At 36.9% G+C, this 18,375-nt stretch overlaps 1 protein-coding gene across 1 annotated transcript in view; it reads left to right on the top strand.

Moving 5' to 3' along the window:
• Positions 1-18,375, top strand: part of COL25A1 (collagen type XXV alpha 1 chain) — a 460,694-nt gene that overhangs the window by 423,929 nt on the left and 18,390 nt on the right. The window contains exons 24-30 of the mRNA XM_069540662.1: positions 968-991; positions 1,610-1,654; positions 5,846-5,890; positions 8,339-8,419; positions 9,273-9,335; positions 9,965-10,015; positions 12,072-12,098. Coding sequence (XP_069396763.1) covers positions 968-991; positions 1,610-1,654; positions 5,846-5,890; positions 8,339-8,419; positions 9,273-9,335; positions 9,965-10,015; positions 12,072-12,098 — 336 coding nt within the window. The remainder of the gene's footprint in view (positions 1-967; positions 992-1,609; positions 1,655-5,845; positions 5,891-8,338; positions 8,420-9,272; positions 9,336-9,964; positions 10,016-12,071; positions 12,099-18,375) is intronic.

The raw sequence follows: 18,375 nt of genomic DNA, 5'->3' as shown, positions 1-18,375 counted from the left end.
ACAAACTTGAACCATCTGTACACGGGCATAAATGTATTGTTTTCTAAGGAATGATGCACCATATCACTAAAAACTCAAGTGTTTGAAGTGAGATGGGTGGATGATGTTAAGATTATTTTTTACAACAATGACAATAAAAAACAGCACCAACACCTTGAATTAGAAATTGGAAGGGAGCAGTGGAAGACAAAAAGATGGAGCTAAACCGATAGTCACAAGTTTACATGTAATTGGACAGTGTTTGTGTAGGACCAGAGCTCCTAATGGAAAATGTTCTCTCCCCTAAAATCGCATAAAGTGGTACAGGCGTTACAGAACTTTTTGTACAGCACTTAGACTAGAAGATCTTAAAACAAAAATGGTTTGTGGATTGGGGATTGGTTGTTTTAGAAATTCATACTTTGAGAGAATATATTTTGGTACAGTATTCAAGCCCTTTACATTAAGAAACAAGGCGAATCCCATGTCAATTCCTGTCTTAGTCATGGCACACACACACAGACACACACAAACACACAGACACACACACGCTAATTATAATGCACCAATTGAGATACAAACTAAAAGAAAAAAATATTACTTATACAATGAGATATTTCCGTTTTCTCTAATCAAAGTACTCTCGAAATAGAGTTTTTATGAATAGGAAAGTTTCTCAGCTCCCAATTCTGCTGACAAGCCACCAGTGTACACCATTTTACTTCATAATTTAAATCAGTGAATTAAAGTGTTGACATTTCTTTTTTCTTTTTCCATAGATTTTAAAATAAAATTCTAAAAAGAATTTTTAAAAGAATTTTTACAATCTATGGTATTCGTTTGAAGATATGTTTTCAGGATCTTGTCAATTCCTTATAAGACGTCAGTCTTGCCAAAATATATTCAAAATCTTATTTCAGAAATGTATTACTGTACTTTGGCACACAAATTAGGTAACTCTGTCTTTATCAATACATTTTCCCAACAGAGGATTACCACCTTAACAGTCACGGTAACTCCTATTGCATGATTTCTGTGGTTTGTGACTTTGTATTCGGTGTTGATGCATGCCGGTCATAATGGTACTAATGTAGCCATTGTTTTTATCTGATAGTTAATGTTATGTTTTCTTATATTAGTAACCTTTTACAACATTTGCCCCAGTTGAATCACTTTGTCTGCTTAGTAAAAAAGTCAAAAAAAAATTTTATTGTTATTTTTCTTAAAAGTCTTTGGCTTTATCTTAATCATATGGCTTTGTTCTTTAGTGTTTGGGAAATCAAAGCCTTTGTGGGGGGGCGAGGAGAGAAGTGTTTCTAGAAACACAGGATATATTAGGAAGTTAATTCAACCCCAAAAGATGTATGTGGGACATGGCAGCAATTTTACATTGTCTTACAAATCAACTCTAGAGCATTATTTTAACCTAAATGTGTTGATTTTTTTCTGCATATAAGTAGGTAGTTTTTATAATTCCGTAACCAGTGAAATGTTTCCTCTTTGCATATCAATACTGGAGGATATTTGATTATGATAGAAATTAGGGAGGTGTGGAGTGTACTTAGTATTTAAAGCATACAATTTATTACAATCTTTTAAAACTTTAAAACTTTGTCTTTTCTGGATTTAGGGTCCCCCTGGACCACCTGGACCTCAAGGACTACAAGGGCCAAAGGTTATTCTTTATTTTACTTGTTTCCGTTTACTACATATGGTGCAGAGAATCCCATATTAAGTATACGTATCTCTGAAAATCAATCTTACAAAATACTGGAGGAGCTGAGATCAACAATATTGCTTAAGAGAGCTGAGAATAGAAATAGAGCTGAGAATAGAAATTGAGGTCTGGGACTTCCCTGGTGGCGCAGTGGTTGAGAGTCCGCCTGCCGATGCAGGGGACACGGGTTCATGCCCCGGTCCGGGAAGATCCCACATGCCACGGAGCGGCTGGGCCCGTGAGCCATGGCCGCTGAGACTGCGCGTCCGGAGCCTGTGCTCCGCAACGGGAGAGGCCACAACAGTGAGAGGCCCGTGTACCGCAAAAAAAAAAACAAAAACAGAAATTGAGGTCTGGGCTGAAGGAAGAGGGATCAGAAAAAAGAAAAATTAGGAAAGAAGGGAGAGAAATAGAAATGGCATTAAATTTAGAAGGAGGATATTCAGATAAACAGAATATTAAACAAAGGAAAAACAAGTTTTACAGAAATTGTAAGTGTAAAGAAACACTAAATGTGGTGTATGGAAAAAGGCAAATATTTAAATTGAAGGAAAATTTACTCTGACACCAAAAAAGTTCCTTTCCTTAAATCCTTTCATAATAAAAAGAACAAGAAAAGCTTCAGCATGACGCATTCACAAATGACAATTTTAGGAATCACTTTCAGTCATTTTATAACACATCCTGCTATATATTCAAACATTCTGCCATTTAAATTTCATCTAATAGAACATACCAACTATGAACAGTAGAAAGCAAATTACTTGACTTATCTAAAATTTACTGGTAATGTTAGCTTTTTCCCTCCAAACTTAAGCTTATGAAACCACGTTCGATCAATTAATACATGGCCAGCGATTCTGGCTTTTCAGAACTGAGCTACGCGTGTTGAAATACGACTTTCATCATTGGGTTTTTTGTAGGAGATTCAAGTGGTGTCAAAATCCATCTTTTGTTTATGCCTTTAGGCAGTTTATTTGCTAAATCTACCTCATACACACACATGCACACACACCACATACACACATATCAGCTTTTGTACTTTTTCAAGATACTTAAAAACTGAAAGCTAGCACATAGAAACAATTATTTTTCTATTATTAAAAGGAATATGCAGTAAAATATTACTGAGGTCCTTGGCTATGTGAGATATATTTAGAACATAGAGGCTAATTTCAAACAGATTTCATGTATAACATTACTGTAAGTTTGGGGATTTTTTATTTTCTATTTCTCCACCACATTCTGCTCCCTAAGAGATATAACACAAAAAATGCTCCAATCATATGCAGTCTTTATCCCTGGTAAGCAAGTTGGCCTGGATCCCTATTCTTTACTATCTTGGTGAGCTGGACTAGAAAACCTAGAAGGAAATCTGTAGATTCCTTTTTCCTCTGTGTAGTGTCAACCAAGGTCTAAGTTCCTTGCTTTATGCCCCCACTTGACTAAATCTCCGGAAGCAAAATTGTCCTCAATGCTAAGTCTGTACCTTATTCCATACAAACCTCAAAGCCTTCTGGGACTTGACTCTTCTTTATAGCCCAAAGGCCTACAGAAGCCCCAAAAGCACTTGACCCAAAGAAAGCTACCTAGCTACCTAGCCAAGAAAGCTATATCATTAAAACCTACATCCCCTGTGTTTTATAATCCAATTGCTATTCATTTATTAATTACATTAATCAACAATTAATTTGGGGCCTCTATTCCATGGTAAATACTGATATCTAGTAAAGATACTAGGATATAGCAAGGGGTTTTATTTTATTTATTTATTTTTGGCTACGTTGGTTCTATTGTTACTGCACGCAGGCTTTCTTTAGTTGCGGCGTGCAGGGGCTACTCTTCGTTGCAGTGCACAGGCTTCTCATTGCGGTGGCTTCTCTTGTTGTGGAGCACGGGCTCTAGGCGCACGGGCTCCAGTAGTTGTGGCTCACGGGCTCTAGAGCACAGGCTCAGTAGTTGTGGCACACGGGCTTAGTTGCTCCGCGGCATGTGGGATCTTCCCGGACCAGGGCTCGAACCCGTGTCCCATGCATTGGCAGGTGGATTCTTAACCACTGCGCCACCAGCGAAGCCCAGCAAGGGGTTTTAACAAGGAGCTTTTAGCCCAGGGATGGAGAAAGGCAAGTAAAGGCACAATTATTAATAAACAGAGTAAGTGCATTGGTTAAGATGTGTACAGGAAGGCTCCTCTCTGCCTTGGGGTCAAGGATGACTTCGAGCTGAAACTGAAAGGCAGGAAGAAATTGGCCAAGTGAATGTCTAGACAAGTAGGGTGGGGGAGGGTTGTTAGTCATACTCCCTTACCTCTTACCATGCCACCCTTCCCACTATGCCAGCACTCTGGCCCACCTCGTACATGCCACAATGATCTTGTAATTGAGATCTTGGCTTAGTTGATACAATCCTTCATGCTTTCCATTATCTCCCCTTGAGAAGGTTGGGATAATTGCCGGGAGTGGTGCCTATGACCAGGAGTCAACAAATTCAGCACGAGACAAACATAAAACCCATTCTCACTCAGGACACACAGCCTCAGACTGAATGGAAACGTATTCAAATTAGCATTCCTCCTTCCTTTATCAAACAAGGACTGTTTGACTTCTTACACATCAAACAACTCTTTACAAACTACTTTTGGTGGGTGCAGGATAAATGAATAACTCATGAATTATATTTTCCTTTAAACATTTGTGGGTCACATTTTGAAGGGGAAAGCATAGCAACCATTACTGGACCCAGAGTGCTGACAAGTATTCAGACTGCATGAAACTAGGGCTTAGCCAGTTGCATCCAACCTTAACAGACTTGTTGGTGGCAAAATAACTGTTGCCGCTACCACAAAGAGCAGGAAATCTGGAATTTTTTAAAAAAGGATTTTTTTCTTTTTTTTTTTCATGTGTTTGTCATGCCTTCCTTTAACATTTGGAAGGCTCAGATTTCACACTATGACCAATAGCTCTTAAAGTTCTAACCAGGGAAAGCAGCTCTAACCATTTCAATATTGTGGTTTATAACATCACCAAACAAGCCTTTCTAGAAAAATACAGCCTCAAGTCAGTTCCCTTGGAAATCTGTCTGCGAGGCAGGCTACTCACACACTCCAAGGAATTGTTTTTACAAAGTTTCCGAGGTGTGGGCATCAGAGAGATTTATAATGGGGTCTACATAAATGACCCATTGATATAAAATAATACCTTGCCTTTCAAAGAATTTGTTCAGTACCTTTCCGATTGAAAAGTAACTGGACATTTGTTGTTTGAATAAATCTCTAGCACATTGTTTAAATTTGTCTTTAATGGAACATCTTCAGTTAAGAAAAAATAAATCCATCTATTTTGGGTTTGTCAAGGATTCTAATAAATCACAATATGAATAGTAAATTCAGTTCGTTCCTAGCATAGTATAGGAAATTGAATTGATCCAAAAGTAATTTTCTGTGGATTAAGATATTATCTGATATATTATATCCTTCAGTGAGGCTTATCTGGAAATAGCACATTCACAGTCATTATGAATTTGTATTCACGGTTCAAACAATGCCAGGTTAAATATTATAAACATATGGGGCCTTTCATTTTACTCTTTCTTGAGTTAACTACCGTGTTTTTGCTTTTTTCTCAAATTGGAAAATAAGAGAAATCATACAGAATTTTAAGGAGGAAAAAATTAACTAGCTGAGGCGTATAGGTTGTTCCTGGAGGATATGGTCAGCCATCAGATGATTTCAGTTTTCTTTCACCAAATTCTTATAGTCTGAATCTCACATGAGGGGAAAAAATAAAAACACTGACTCTTAGTGATATGTAAGTATTATTATACATAATATTCAAAAAAATGTTATTTTGGAATTCCCCAGCAGTCCAGTGGTTAAGACTCTGGGCTTCCACTGCAGGGGGTCCGGGTTCGATCCCTGGTGGGGGAACTAAGATCCTGCATGCCACACAGTGTGGCCAAAAGAAAAAAAAACATTATTTCACTTTGTATAGTCATGTGGTATGATGTAATAACGTACTTGAATTATGATGCATTTGCTGAAAGTTAAATTGTACTGTTACCAACTAGCATCATTTTTTACCTCATTTTTACTTAGTGTAGTATGCTACCAATAATAAATAAGAAGCTAGCCATCAATTTTTATCTTAACAGGGAGAGCCAGGATCTCCAGGAGTCCCAGGAGTTGATGGAGAGCAGGTAATTTTCAAAGACATATACTGTCATTTAAAGAATCATTATTGATGACCTTTTGTTATAGGTTTGAAGACCAAAAGGCATGAGTGTTGATTTATGATATTCTCTTTTTTTTTCTTACCTTCTGTTCTAGAGACTACATTAACTTTAAAAAGCAATTGGTTTTAAATTAGGCATTAGTTTTCTTTGTACAAACATGCAAGTTATATGATGCTTTAGATTTGCCTTAATAATCCCTATCAATCTACCAATGACATCTCTGTGAATTTTTATTAGACTTGTAAGATAATTACCAATTTAGTAAGAATTGCCTAATTCTTGTCAGTGAATACAAGTAATTCAAGATTTAAAGCTGTGACGGTAGTTTCCACAAAATTAGATATTGCTTACATGTGTAATTTTGACATTGTTGTCTTTTCCCAAATAAAGATTGTACCTAATTTTCTAGATCATTAGAAAAGACAGAAACAAGCAGGACACTTGTAGCTTTGTAGAATATGGCAGTATCTCCGAGGGTTTCCCCTAAAACAGAGGTTGACAAACATTTTCTATAAAGGGCCAGATAGTAAATGTTTTAGTCTTTTCAGACCATAGACATTCTCTATCAGATTTTTTGAATGCCACTTAAATTTTGTTTTAAACATTCAACCTGTACAAAAACAATTCCTGGGCTGGATTTGGCCTGTAAGCCATGGTTTGCCAACCCCTGGTAGAAATGAATCTGACTAGGAGAGTGTGGACAGTATTCAAAATTCAGAATCTAATCACAAGGATGAGTTTCAAGATTTTTGATGTTTTCTGGGCTTCCATTATTTACCTAAGAAATGGCTAAAATCAAGAAGATCATAAGAAATCAAAGACATTCTTGATACAGTTTGTGAAATATCCCTCTCAGGAGATGGTATTAGATAAGAAAATTACGAGAAGCGTTATTTTAATATCAGAGTTGTATATTGAAATCATATAACATCACACTAAATTAACATGTGGTAGTTATAAAAGAGACTTTAGATGATCTGCTATATCCATCAGAGATCACATTAGCATTTAAAAATCTGATGGTATTACCTCCCCCAGTTAGTCATTATAAATAATTTGACATACATAATGACATACTGCATGTTATGTCATCCCTACATATACAATAGCTGAATTTTTTTTCTATAGGCTTCACAAGGTCTTCTTCTACTACTAGGTCCAGTGGGTTGGCTCTCCTGCTGCTCTCTTTTACTAGATTCCTGAAACCAACCAGGATCTGATTAACTATAAGATCCATCTATCTATTTAGGTACCTACCCACCCACCCACCCACCTAGTGGGTGACTCTGAAGTAGGTGCTATGAAACAGATATACGTAACAAGAAAAGACAAGTTCCTGTCCTTAAGTAGTTTTTGTTTTTTGTTTTTTTGCGGTACGCGGGCCTCTCACTGTTGTGGCCTCTCCCGTTGCGGAGCACAGGCCCCAGACGCGCAGGCTCAGCGGCCATGGCTCACGAGCCCAGCCGCTCCGCGGCATGTGGGATCTTCCCGGACCGGGGCACGAACCCGTGTCCCCTGCATCGGCAGGCGGACTCTCAACCACTGCGCCACCAGGGAAGCCCACTTAAGTAGTTTTTAGTATAGAAAATATGAACAGGTTAGTGCAACCAGGGATCCCTATAACCATAACTAAAATAACTATGAGCATCTCTGCTGAAGGATGGGCCATCTGGTCATACTGCAGTGAACCTCCTTAGATGAAAATGCTTAACGGTATACATTAATTTCAGTATTAGTATCACAAAATTCCTATTTTTTTGCATTCAAAATACACATATATCTGTTTCCTCACTGTAAAAAGGGAATAAAAATCACATCTTGGATCACTTCATAGAGATGTCACGAGAACAAAATAATAACACTGGAAAAGTGGAAGTATTTCTAAGCATTAATTGAGCATTAGTATATACTGAATGATCTACCTGTCTGTAGATGGGACCATTGAAAACTGTTGGTGATTGGAACCTCTGCCTGCATTTAATGGGAATAGAGGGATATAATGAGTGGAGATGTGAAAAATTTATTTGGACCTTTGTTACTATAACACTAGGTCCTGCTTCAAAATGTATATTGTGCATTAAACCCATTAATTTGTTTTCAGGACTGGTGATATAGAATTAGCTGCCAGGTAAAAATGTGGAATCAGGAGAAATGATGTCAACACTTACATTCCTGCTTTTCATACTTAAATGGCCTAAGTAATAGAATTTAGTCTCTTCCATTACAAGAGGAAATAGTATTGATTCAATGTAGAAGTTTGCTATAAGAGATAACTCTACCTAAAAATGAAAATCAGAATCATCTCAGCCTGAGGCCCATCTATTGGCAAAAGTAATCTGGAATTCTATTTTCCCTATTATGTAACCATCCATGGTCAGTATGATTCTTAAGTGCAAACCATATCATTTGTAGGGACTCAAAGGTTCAAAGGGAGACATGGGGGACCCAGGTATGCCAGGTGAAAAAGGAGGAATTGGACTTCCTGGATTACCGGTATGTTTATATTTTTAAAGATGTATTCATATTAAGATAAATTAAATAATCAGAAAATAGTTGTATTATTAGCTGCAGTCTCATCTAATGGTTCATTTAATATTTTTATTATTAAATATTTGAGGTGTTTTTGGTTAATTACTACAACTAAGGCTCTAGAAGAAATTTTAAAGCATCTAACCAAATGAATTATAAAGTAAACCTTTATGCTTTCCTGAATTATTTTCACTAGAAGATAGTAAATTAAATAGAGTTGGTCATTAATGTAGGATGTAACTGATCATTTTAAAATAAACAATAATAAAAAAACCTAAAAAATACAAAATAATTAAAAAAACAAATTACGCTGGAAGTGTTCTCCTTATGTTACAATATTATGGGATGGTGTTTTTATGGTTTCCCCCATAATTTTTACTGAGAATTTGGAGAGGGAAATGTAGAAAAATGTAGGGAAAAAAATATAGAAAACCTCACCACCCTAGATCATTTTTTAAAACAAGGAAATGTGTAAATAAGGGTCAGTGAAAACGAAGTTAAAGGACTGCTATTTAAAGTCAGCACCACCATTAAAAATATAACAGTTATAATTGGATATATTTAGCAATGTATAAGTTTAACCAATCAAGCATAACTTAGTTTCATTTACTTTATAATTTATTTCACATACCATGCACAATCCTAGGGATTTGAGGAAGCTTGATGTTTAGCTTGAGGCTAAAATGCAAGGGGATAAATCCTTCTCTTACATTATCATGTACATGATATTATAAAAATTTCAAGAGGATGATGGATTTGGGGAGAAAATTCAGCTGTTCCTTACTTGACCAGCTCAACTCTTAATGGTTATTTGTAGGGTGCCAATGGAGTGAAAGGAGAAAAAGGAGACTCGGGATTGCCAGGTCCTCAGGGTCCTTCCGTAAGTGCATGGGGGCTGAACTTCCATGGTTCCCGAAAAACTCTGAAATGGGCCAATTATTCACCGACTTCAACCTGTGCCAGATGGCTTATCAGCAGTAGAAAGGCCATGAACCTCTTGGTCTGTCAAACTGTAGAAGAAATATCCGTCAGCCTTGTACAGCGAGAGACAAAAGTGTCTCAGAGGTCTGAGTTAGAAGCGATTTTTCAGAGGACTATCTAATCCCGGGAGAAAATCAATGGTTTTCCCACAATGCTTTTGGATAGAGCTCTGTGAATGTAGAACCTATGTTCTTTTTTTCTCCAGAGCCCTGTTGTTGCTTAGTGAAATATTTGAGAGTTTAATAGTAGTTGTAGCATTATAGCATTTCTTGGTAATCAGTTGCTTCCTTTTCTTTTAATGTACTTTTGATTTATTCTGGCTTTTGTAGAACAACTGTATTTTTTTTAAGTTTTTTTATTCTCACGAAGGAATTTCCAAATGTAGAGAATCAAATGCATCACTTCTTCCAGTATCCTTCTTCCTCTGCAACCATTAATGGCCTTAGCAGAAGCCCAGCATGAGATTCAAGCCCAACTGCCTTATCTAAATGAAGTAACCAAATTCATGTTTATTTTTCGGACATGCAGATCATAGGCCCACCAGGCCCACCAGGTCCCCATGGCCCACCAGGCCCCATGGTAAGTTTCCCTTCTCTCCAAAATATAATCATTTGTTTAAGAGCATGCTACCAGAGGAAACATGAACACACCCCTCAAAACAGCCAGCTTGTATGTTGTACTACTCTCTGTGGAATGGACAAAAAATAGGGGGTGCTTTTCTGATTGTAAAAGTGTTGTCTTTCACTCTCCCAGGCACATCTGTTGGAAAGAGATGGGGTAGTTTTGTGATAGGAAAGTTGAATAAACAGATTTGGCAAGCTTTACTCCACTCTTAGGGTATGAACATTGGAAAATCATTTTAACCAACCACTGTTCTAGGCCATTAATAGCATAACAAGATTAATAATTGTAGCCATTAATGAATGTTTCTAACCAACTTTGAGGATTGAGACCCTTTAATGAAATGTTCAGTAAGAACATTTAGAAAATAATATGATAAAAATTGTCTCACTTCCACAGATGATATATATTGTTGGATCTTTTTCTTTTCACTTTTAAATACTTCTGTAAATACAGTGTTTACTGCAAGTATCCCTCAGTGACCAGTGGAGGCAATGACTGTGTCCTCATAGAACTTATGTTCAATGAGGAAGGTAGCCATTAAACCAGCATAATTCTCCAAATGTCTACCTAATGACAGTTTTGTTAAGGCTAGAACTAGAAAGCAGAATGCTTCAAATGCTTTTGACTAGGATGGGTTGGTAACAAGTCAGGCAGTCTCTAAGGTCACATTTGTCTCGACAGTGTCCCGATAAACCATATGTCTTCAATCACAGAGATTAAATAAACTGTCGGTCACTCTTTCCTCCTGTTGTGCTCCAAGAAAGAACATCGTTGGAATGATCTAAACCACAGAGCGTAGCCTCAGACCCAATCATCTATTTCTTACTAAGTGGCGTTTCTATTTCATACCACAAAACAATTATAATTAACCTGATTTTCTTAAAACTAAATAGTGCTTTAAGAATCAAGCAAGTGGCATACTTTTGGCATTTTTATACTCCTGCCACTTTAAGTTAGAAAATTAAATTTTAAAATGCTATATCCATTCATATCATAAAATTAATTAGTTTAAAGGAATTTAAAACCATTTCTAAAATGAAATAAGAATACTTGATAAAATGGCCATTTCCTGAAAATGTTTATCCATAACATATCCAAAGGGAAAATATTATTCCAGTGTAGACATATGTAACAAATATCTATGTATTGCTTGCTTAAAAAAAAAAATCAAAACTTTTTCCTACTGTTGTATGATTTTGCTGATGAGTATTCAAATACTCCTGTCTCCAAATAGTTCATTTAAATGACTTGAAAGTTTAAAGCAATCCACAGTAATCTTTAGTTAATTTAGGCTGATTAATTCATCTCTATACTTAGATTTTCCACAAAATACAGGGGAAAAGCCCTGATTCATGAATGTGTTGTGACTTCCTTCCACTGGTAAATAATTGTTACAAGAGCCTTGAATAATTCATCTTTGGAAAAATGAATGCATTCTAAATAATAATGTTTAGCACTCCTGTACTAGAATCCTTTTCTTAGCCTTGAAGAAATAATGCAACAGGGTTCCAAACTTGACTGTCATCTCCTCATTTTCTTGCTCCTTTAGATTTCTTAAAACCTTGGGTCTAGAGCAGTTAGTAATTGAAAAGGTCTCCTCGTCACTGGTACTTAAAGTTCAAAATTTTTTTAGCAAATTTTAAACTCATAAGCTATCTCACATATTCCACCTAGATTTTTTTAAATAGGGATTTGAGAAAGAGAAGTAGTGTGGGTCCACAAACACTTTTTTTTTTTTTCTTCCGTATAACCCTGGCAGATTCCCCCCTCCCTCTCACAGGTATTTAGCAGAAAGAATTGCTGTTAATGAATTTCCTATTACAGAGGAATCCAAGAGCTAGAAGGAACTTTCACTAGGTATTAACATCCGCCGGCCTGCCTCTAGCTATAGCTCAAACAAAAAGATTCTTGTTATACATCTCTTTTGTTACTTTATATAATAGTTAATAGTCACTTCTGCTGGGAAAAAGTGAATCAATTCTTAATTCAAAGCTGTGTTTTCCATTTTCAGGGACCCCATGGACTTCCTGGACCAAAGGTAATCCAACAAATCCCTTGATTATTTGATGGCTGTTTCATTGTTAGTCGTGGGGAAGCATGACAGAAGCATGTCTGTCCTGTCTTATTTATTTGTCAAGTAATGTTGATAATCTTTAAGCCTTTAAGTATCCAGATGTTTAAATTTCACAACAACGAATGACTTATAACAAATTTAAGTGATATTACCTAGAGATGAATTAGTCCTCATTTTGCCTTTTTCCTTGTCACTATGTAAGTTTCTTAAGTTACTAATCATAATATACTCAAAATCAACATTCTAAAAGGAAAAAAAAAAGTGAATCTGATGACATTCTCAGACTAGTCCAGATGCTCTTTCTTAGTATGGTATCTTTAGTTGTATATTCAGATGTTATTAGTTGATACTTCTTGCTTGTCATATAGCAGTACTGCATCTAAATGCTTTAATTATCCAGCATCTTAATGTTGTACTCCCCCAGAGGTCACTGGTCTAGAATGAGGTGAGGTATATCAAGTATGCTATACTGAGGAGAAGGTTACATCACATACACATATTCTGTACTCTGAATTAACAAGAGAACAATGGAGAATATCCCTTCCTTTTGAGAATTATTGCAGTTTGTATTGTGAAGATGGATGAAGGTGCATTCTTTGCCTTTGTGTAGACCGAGAAGACACCTTGGAGGATTAAAATGAGCCCTGAAAGACATGCTTCTTCTTTCAGTGAGCATATGTGATGAGGACGTGTGTTCTGATCTCAGCTTTGCCACTGACAGGCTGTGTCACCTTGGGGAGATTATATACCCTCTCTAATCCTTCATTTACTCAACTAGGTAACTTACCTCAGAGTGTTGTGATGATTTAATGAGATATGATTATAGAACACTTCACAGAATATCCAGTGCAGCTGTTAATAAAGACCCAATTAACGTCAGTTGTTATTGTAATCTTGTGTTTTGATGCTTTGTTCTGAACAGAAGAATTGATCTAGTCCTCAAGGCTGCTTGGGAAAAGGTTCCATGACTCTTGCAACCTCCTCAGTAGTGAGTTGATGCCTTGAAATGGAGAGGGGGTGAGGGGACACATAAATGCAGTGTTGGCACTAAGAATCAGAAAGCCTAGAGGCGGCCCACCCTCTCCTCTGAGCACTCCCGCTGACCCCCCAGCTTTAGGGGTGACAGAGGGATTGGTCTGACTCCAGAAACCTGAGTTTCCTTTTCGAGATGAAGCAGGTGACTGAGCCGAGAAAGGAAAGAGTTCGTGCCTCTTCATTCTTCTTAGAATGCCTTCCCTTCTGATAAGGCCAGTGACTGACAGTGTCTCAGTGGCGTGGATTATAGTTTAGGGTAAGAACATTTTTGTTGGGGTCGAAAGAGAGCTTATCTATCAGCTCTGTGGTCTAGGTACTTATCTAGCCTTCCTGGGCCTCCTTCCCCACACTGGACTAAATAATATTTCCTCTGTTGACTTCTGTTTGGATTTTAAGGTACCACTAAAAACCAGATTAATTGTAATGACTCAGGCCAAAGCCACCAAGATTGAGTTTCTAATTCTATGAGTGATTCAGTTACCCCATCACCATTACATTAATAGATGCCCAAGATCCTTCTGATATCTACAGGGCAATGGTTCACTTTGCCTACACTTAACTTCCATTGTTATTTAAATCATAGATTTCAGAGAATTATAAAGTTGAAAACATCTCATAGCTTACCTGTGCTAGTTCCTTGATTTTATAGATAATAAACTATAGGATCAGGAGATTTAGGTTATTTGCTCTAAATTACTGTGCCAATTAAATGACAGATCTGGGACTAGAATTTAGGTTCAGAGCTGAAATTTGAAATTTTTGCCCCAGAATTTGATTGTTTAAACTTACCTTCTCAGTTAACGCCCATTCCTATCAATGCATGATTCCTCACCAAAGAACTTCATAGCTTACCAAGGCTGCCCTGCCTGTTCATCATCTTAAGATCACTTGCTGAATGAAAGTCCACACACATGCAAAGCCCCGAATCTCAAGCTTAGACCAGTTAACTGCCGTTGACCACTGAGCCTTGGCTTTAATCTCACATTGACTCTAGCTCTGGGACATTCCCAGGATCACACTTTACCAACCATAGAATATTTGGCTTTCCTACAGTGGCAGCATTACAAACTCCCTCTCCTCAGAGCTGCCAAACTCCATTAGGTCATGCCAATGTGTTTATTATTTTGTGACCCCTTTGAAAGTTCAAATATATAGCATGGTTCCATGGATGACTCTAGCTCACTGTTTCCTAGAATTTCCTGATGAGAAGAATCACCTGGGAGACATTAAAAATACCATTCCTGTGCTGCTATGGTCCAGGTGGTGCCCTGGACTCTTTAACAAGTACTGCACTGATTTGCACCATCAAGCAAACGGGGGAAATACTGCCCAGATTAATAATCCCTCCTGCCATGTAAGCATAACCTCTCCCCTCTCCCACCTCTACCACTCAGGACTCTATAGGGCATTTAAAACTGAAATCATCTTCCTTCCACAAGTCTTTCAAGATTTTCTTGATGAAATTAATATCTGTACTTAAAAGCTGAAAAGGGAACAGGTCAGAATTCTATTTCTAACATGCTGCTGCCGATAGAAAATAGTGTATTACATTCTTAGGTTTTTAAAAACAGAGTCAAGAGAATTTATCACTTATCCTGGCTTTTGTATCGTCACCTTAAGTTAAATTCAAACCTACTTTATTCTGAGATTGGACAGATAGACAGTTAGTAAAGCCACATGTAAGTTCTGTGATCTTCACATTCTCTCCTAGGATTGGCTCTTTGTTGTCTGTTCTATTGATTAATCCTTGTAGGGACCTGACTTGCAATGTCAGTGAATGAGGATTCACCAAATGGCATTACTTCAAAAGTCAGTTGCTACATTTTTAGCTCATTCCCCTGGGCAAAATGCTTAAAGGCTTAAAATATTCATATATATAACACTGTCCTGCATATTCCAGTTTTCCATTCCAGCAGAGTGAGTCTTTCCTGCTCAGCCTCCTTCAGTATCCTCCACTCTGATTGTCTTTGATTTACTTGGTCAGAACAATGTAGCATAACACCAATTTCCTTGAGGTAAAACTGAAAAATTCGAAGCTCAGACATATACATTTTGCTTGTAAGGAGCACACTTTCTCAGGAGTTCTGCTTCCTAGAATATTATTTAATTGTCAATTTCAGTTTGTTAATTCTTAAAATTTTTTAGATTATTTTTGAACTGATGCAAGACAAATCTAGCCTGACTCTGCTGTTACCTAAAACTGGAATCTGCAACCATTTCAGAGACTGGCTCTCTTCTCTCGAAGTTGAAACACCCATGATAGCAACCAAAATCGGCATTTGCTTTTGCATTTAGGGTGAACCAGGGTTAAATGGTGTTAAAGGATTGAAGGGTGAACCAGGTCAAAAGGGTGACAGAGGACCCCTTGGTCTTCCAGTAAGTAAAGAAAACTTTCCATTTCAGTGCAAATCTCAGACTTTTCTTTCTACCCTAAGTAAGAACTCTGGTTTACTCAGTGACCATCTTATGGTTGAGATTTCTGTAACTGGAAAACATACTGTGTTCGCACAGAGCTCGGCCCAGTTTTGTTTTCTCTGATGTCTGCTCTTGTGTCAGAGGAAGACCCCGTAACAAACAATGCCATAAATGTTCTGTCGTTCAATTACATACATGCCAACCTTCCTCTTTTAACGCTGACAATTCTTCTCCCATCACCCTCCCCTTTAAAAAATTATTATGCAGATTATTTCATAATATCTCCCAAATGTTTTTATTATTTAGTGTAGTGTCAAATCCTCCCTCAATTTTGATTTTTTCTTCTTCAATGCCAAAAACCATAGCCTCCTGTTAGTGGAAGGTGTGCAATTGGCCATTGTTGAAGGCGTGGGGTCAGTGCCGTGGTTCCTTACATTAATCAATCATATTGTGGTCTAAATGTTATATGTCGTTTGTGCTGGAAATGCCCTCTTACGAGGTTCTTGCGGCAATAATGGATAGTACGGAAGAAGTATTTTGCAGTTATTTAGAGATTTTGATTTTTAATGAAAAGGAGATTTCCAACTTTCATGCACTTTATGCTAGTCTTCTTACCACAACCACTAAAAAGATATTTTTAAATGATTATTAAATATGAGGGGTTTTTCTGTTTGTTTGGTTTTTTTTGGCTGCACCGTGCAGCATGCAGGATCTTAGCTCCCTGACCAGGGATCGAACTTGTGTCCCCTGCAGTGGAAGCACAGAGTCCTAACCACTGGACCGCCAGGGAATTCCTAAATATAAGTTTTAGTTTCAAGCTTTTCATATGCTGTTTATTCAGTGAATGCAGATAAAAGTCAGTAAAGAACATTATAGATTACATTATTAAAATATGACATAAAATTGGTAATAGAAAATAGTTTATACACGTCTCCATAAAAAAATTGGTGACTACTTATTTTATTTTTCCCACAAGTACTGTATTCTAAGTACTAAAGTATTCCTCTTGATAGCCGATGCCTTACATAGATCAGGCACTCAGTAGATGCTTAATATGTATTCATTTATTGAATGATGTAAGCCTTATATTAGAGTATAGGTTAAATCACACCAATTAGATCATGCCACAGGTATAAAACCTAAAACCTGTATAATATGTGTGAGTCATTAATTCACATAAATATAATGTTATATAATCAGTGCAAAAATTTTATCATCCCCCTATTTATTTTTAAATTTTAATAATGGTGACTCTGAAGAAAGTATCAAAAAGCAAAAGAAAATTTGAATTTCTATTTTATTTAAACCCTCAATCTGATTTCTTTAAAGTTTGCCCTAATTTCAAATCTAGGACTAGTGGTCATTTTTATGTAACATTTAGCCGAAAGCTCTACATATGCTAGCATTAAGCGAATGATAACACACGTATTTTTTTTAATTTTAATCATTGCTAAGTAAATGGAATTTTGCAGTTGTAATCTGACTCACAATAGGATTGTACAGAAGGAATTGTAAAATAAAAAATGAAAAGTAACCCCCAAAATGTATGGTATAGCATCATTTGTAGCGTTTGCAGCTGGAATACATTTTTTTTCTTCCATTTTGTATTATTAACTACATCTGAAGCATAAAATGGGGAAATAGTTCTGCAACCTTGCCAAGAGATGTATAGAACTAGTGCATTGTCTTTCTTAAATACTCCTTGATCAAATCAACATTTTTAAAGGACTATAAATAAACATTTGAGTTTTGAGATACAAAAGCCATACCAAAAAAGTAATTGCGCTTATAATTGAAAAAACAAGCATCGAAAATGTCATCTTTTGGTCATACGTTATGCATAGCCTAGAGTTGAAGGGAAAGAAAAGCATGCATTGCCTGAGAACAACATTCCATTTTTAAAGCATTTCCCATTCAGACTTTGATGCTTGATTACTTGAAGTGAGCTGAGGGACAATGTTGTTTGGGACAGTTATTTCTTTTTGGACTCATGAAGTTTTTCTGGCTTTTTCCCGTTCCTAGAAGTCCCTCTAGTGGTGACTAATGTGAACACAGTGAGAACAATCCAGAAAACAATGAGTATCGTCTGTGTAAAATCCAGAGTCACCCTGACATGTTAAAAGTCTGCATTTGTTATTCACAAATGCTATTTTAACAAGTAAAACGAGAGCTGTTTTCTTCTCCTCTGAAATTCTAACTTGATTGATTATTATAATAAGCCCTTTCCTAGAAGATCGGCCATTATTTTTTTTTCAGAACCAAAAGATATATATTGTGAATGGCACAGTCTTTAGAAAATTAATTTCATACGGAAATTAGCAACCCAGACTGTTACTGGTAACTATTTTAAAGCCCACTCTATAAACCTCATTCACTTGATTTCTAAGTAAGATTTTATCAAATGGAAATGTCATAAAAATGCCATCATCTGTGGGGTGTTTATTGTCACATGGTTTTTTTTTTTTTAACTAACAATTTGTAGCAATGTGATATTCATCCCAGAACCCTGTGACTGCGTATTATGTTGTTTGAAGTGTTACATTTGTTCATCAGTACCTCATACTAATCTCTGTTCTTGTCATTCGTGTTACACCCACCAACCCTGCTACCAACCAAATCACACAGGGAGCATCTGGCTTAGACGGAAAGCCAGGATCCCGGGTGAGTCAGCACCTCAACTTGCTCCAACAGGTTTTGTGGCTAGGAGTTTTATGCTTCAGGACAGACTCCCATCAAATGATGAGGGGTACATAGGACTGGAGCAGAAGAAAGTAGACAAAGATAGGGCAGA

This window comes from Delphinus delphis, chromosome 5 (assembly GCF_949987515.2).
Source record: "Delphinus delphis chromosome 5, mDelDel1.2, whole genome shotgun sequence".
Taxonomy (NCBI): Eukaryota; Metazoa; Chordata; class Mammalia; order Artiodactyla; family Delphinidae; genus Delphinus; species Delphinus delphis.
The sequence above is the reverse complement of the archived record's forward strand: the minus strand, read 5'-3'. Positions and strand labels throughout refer to the sequence as shown.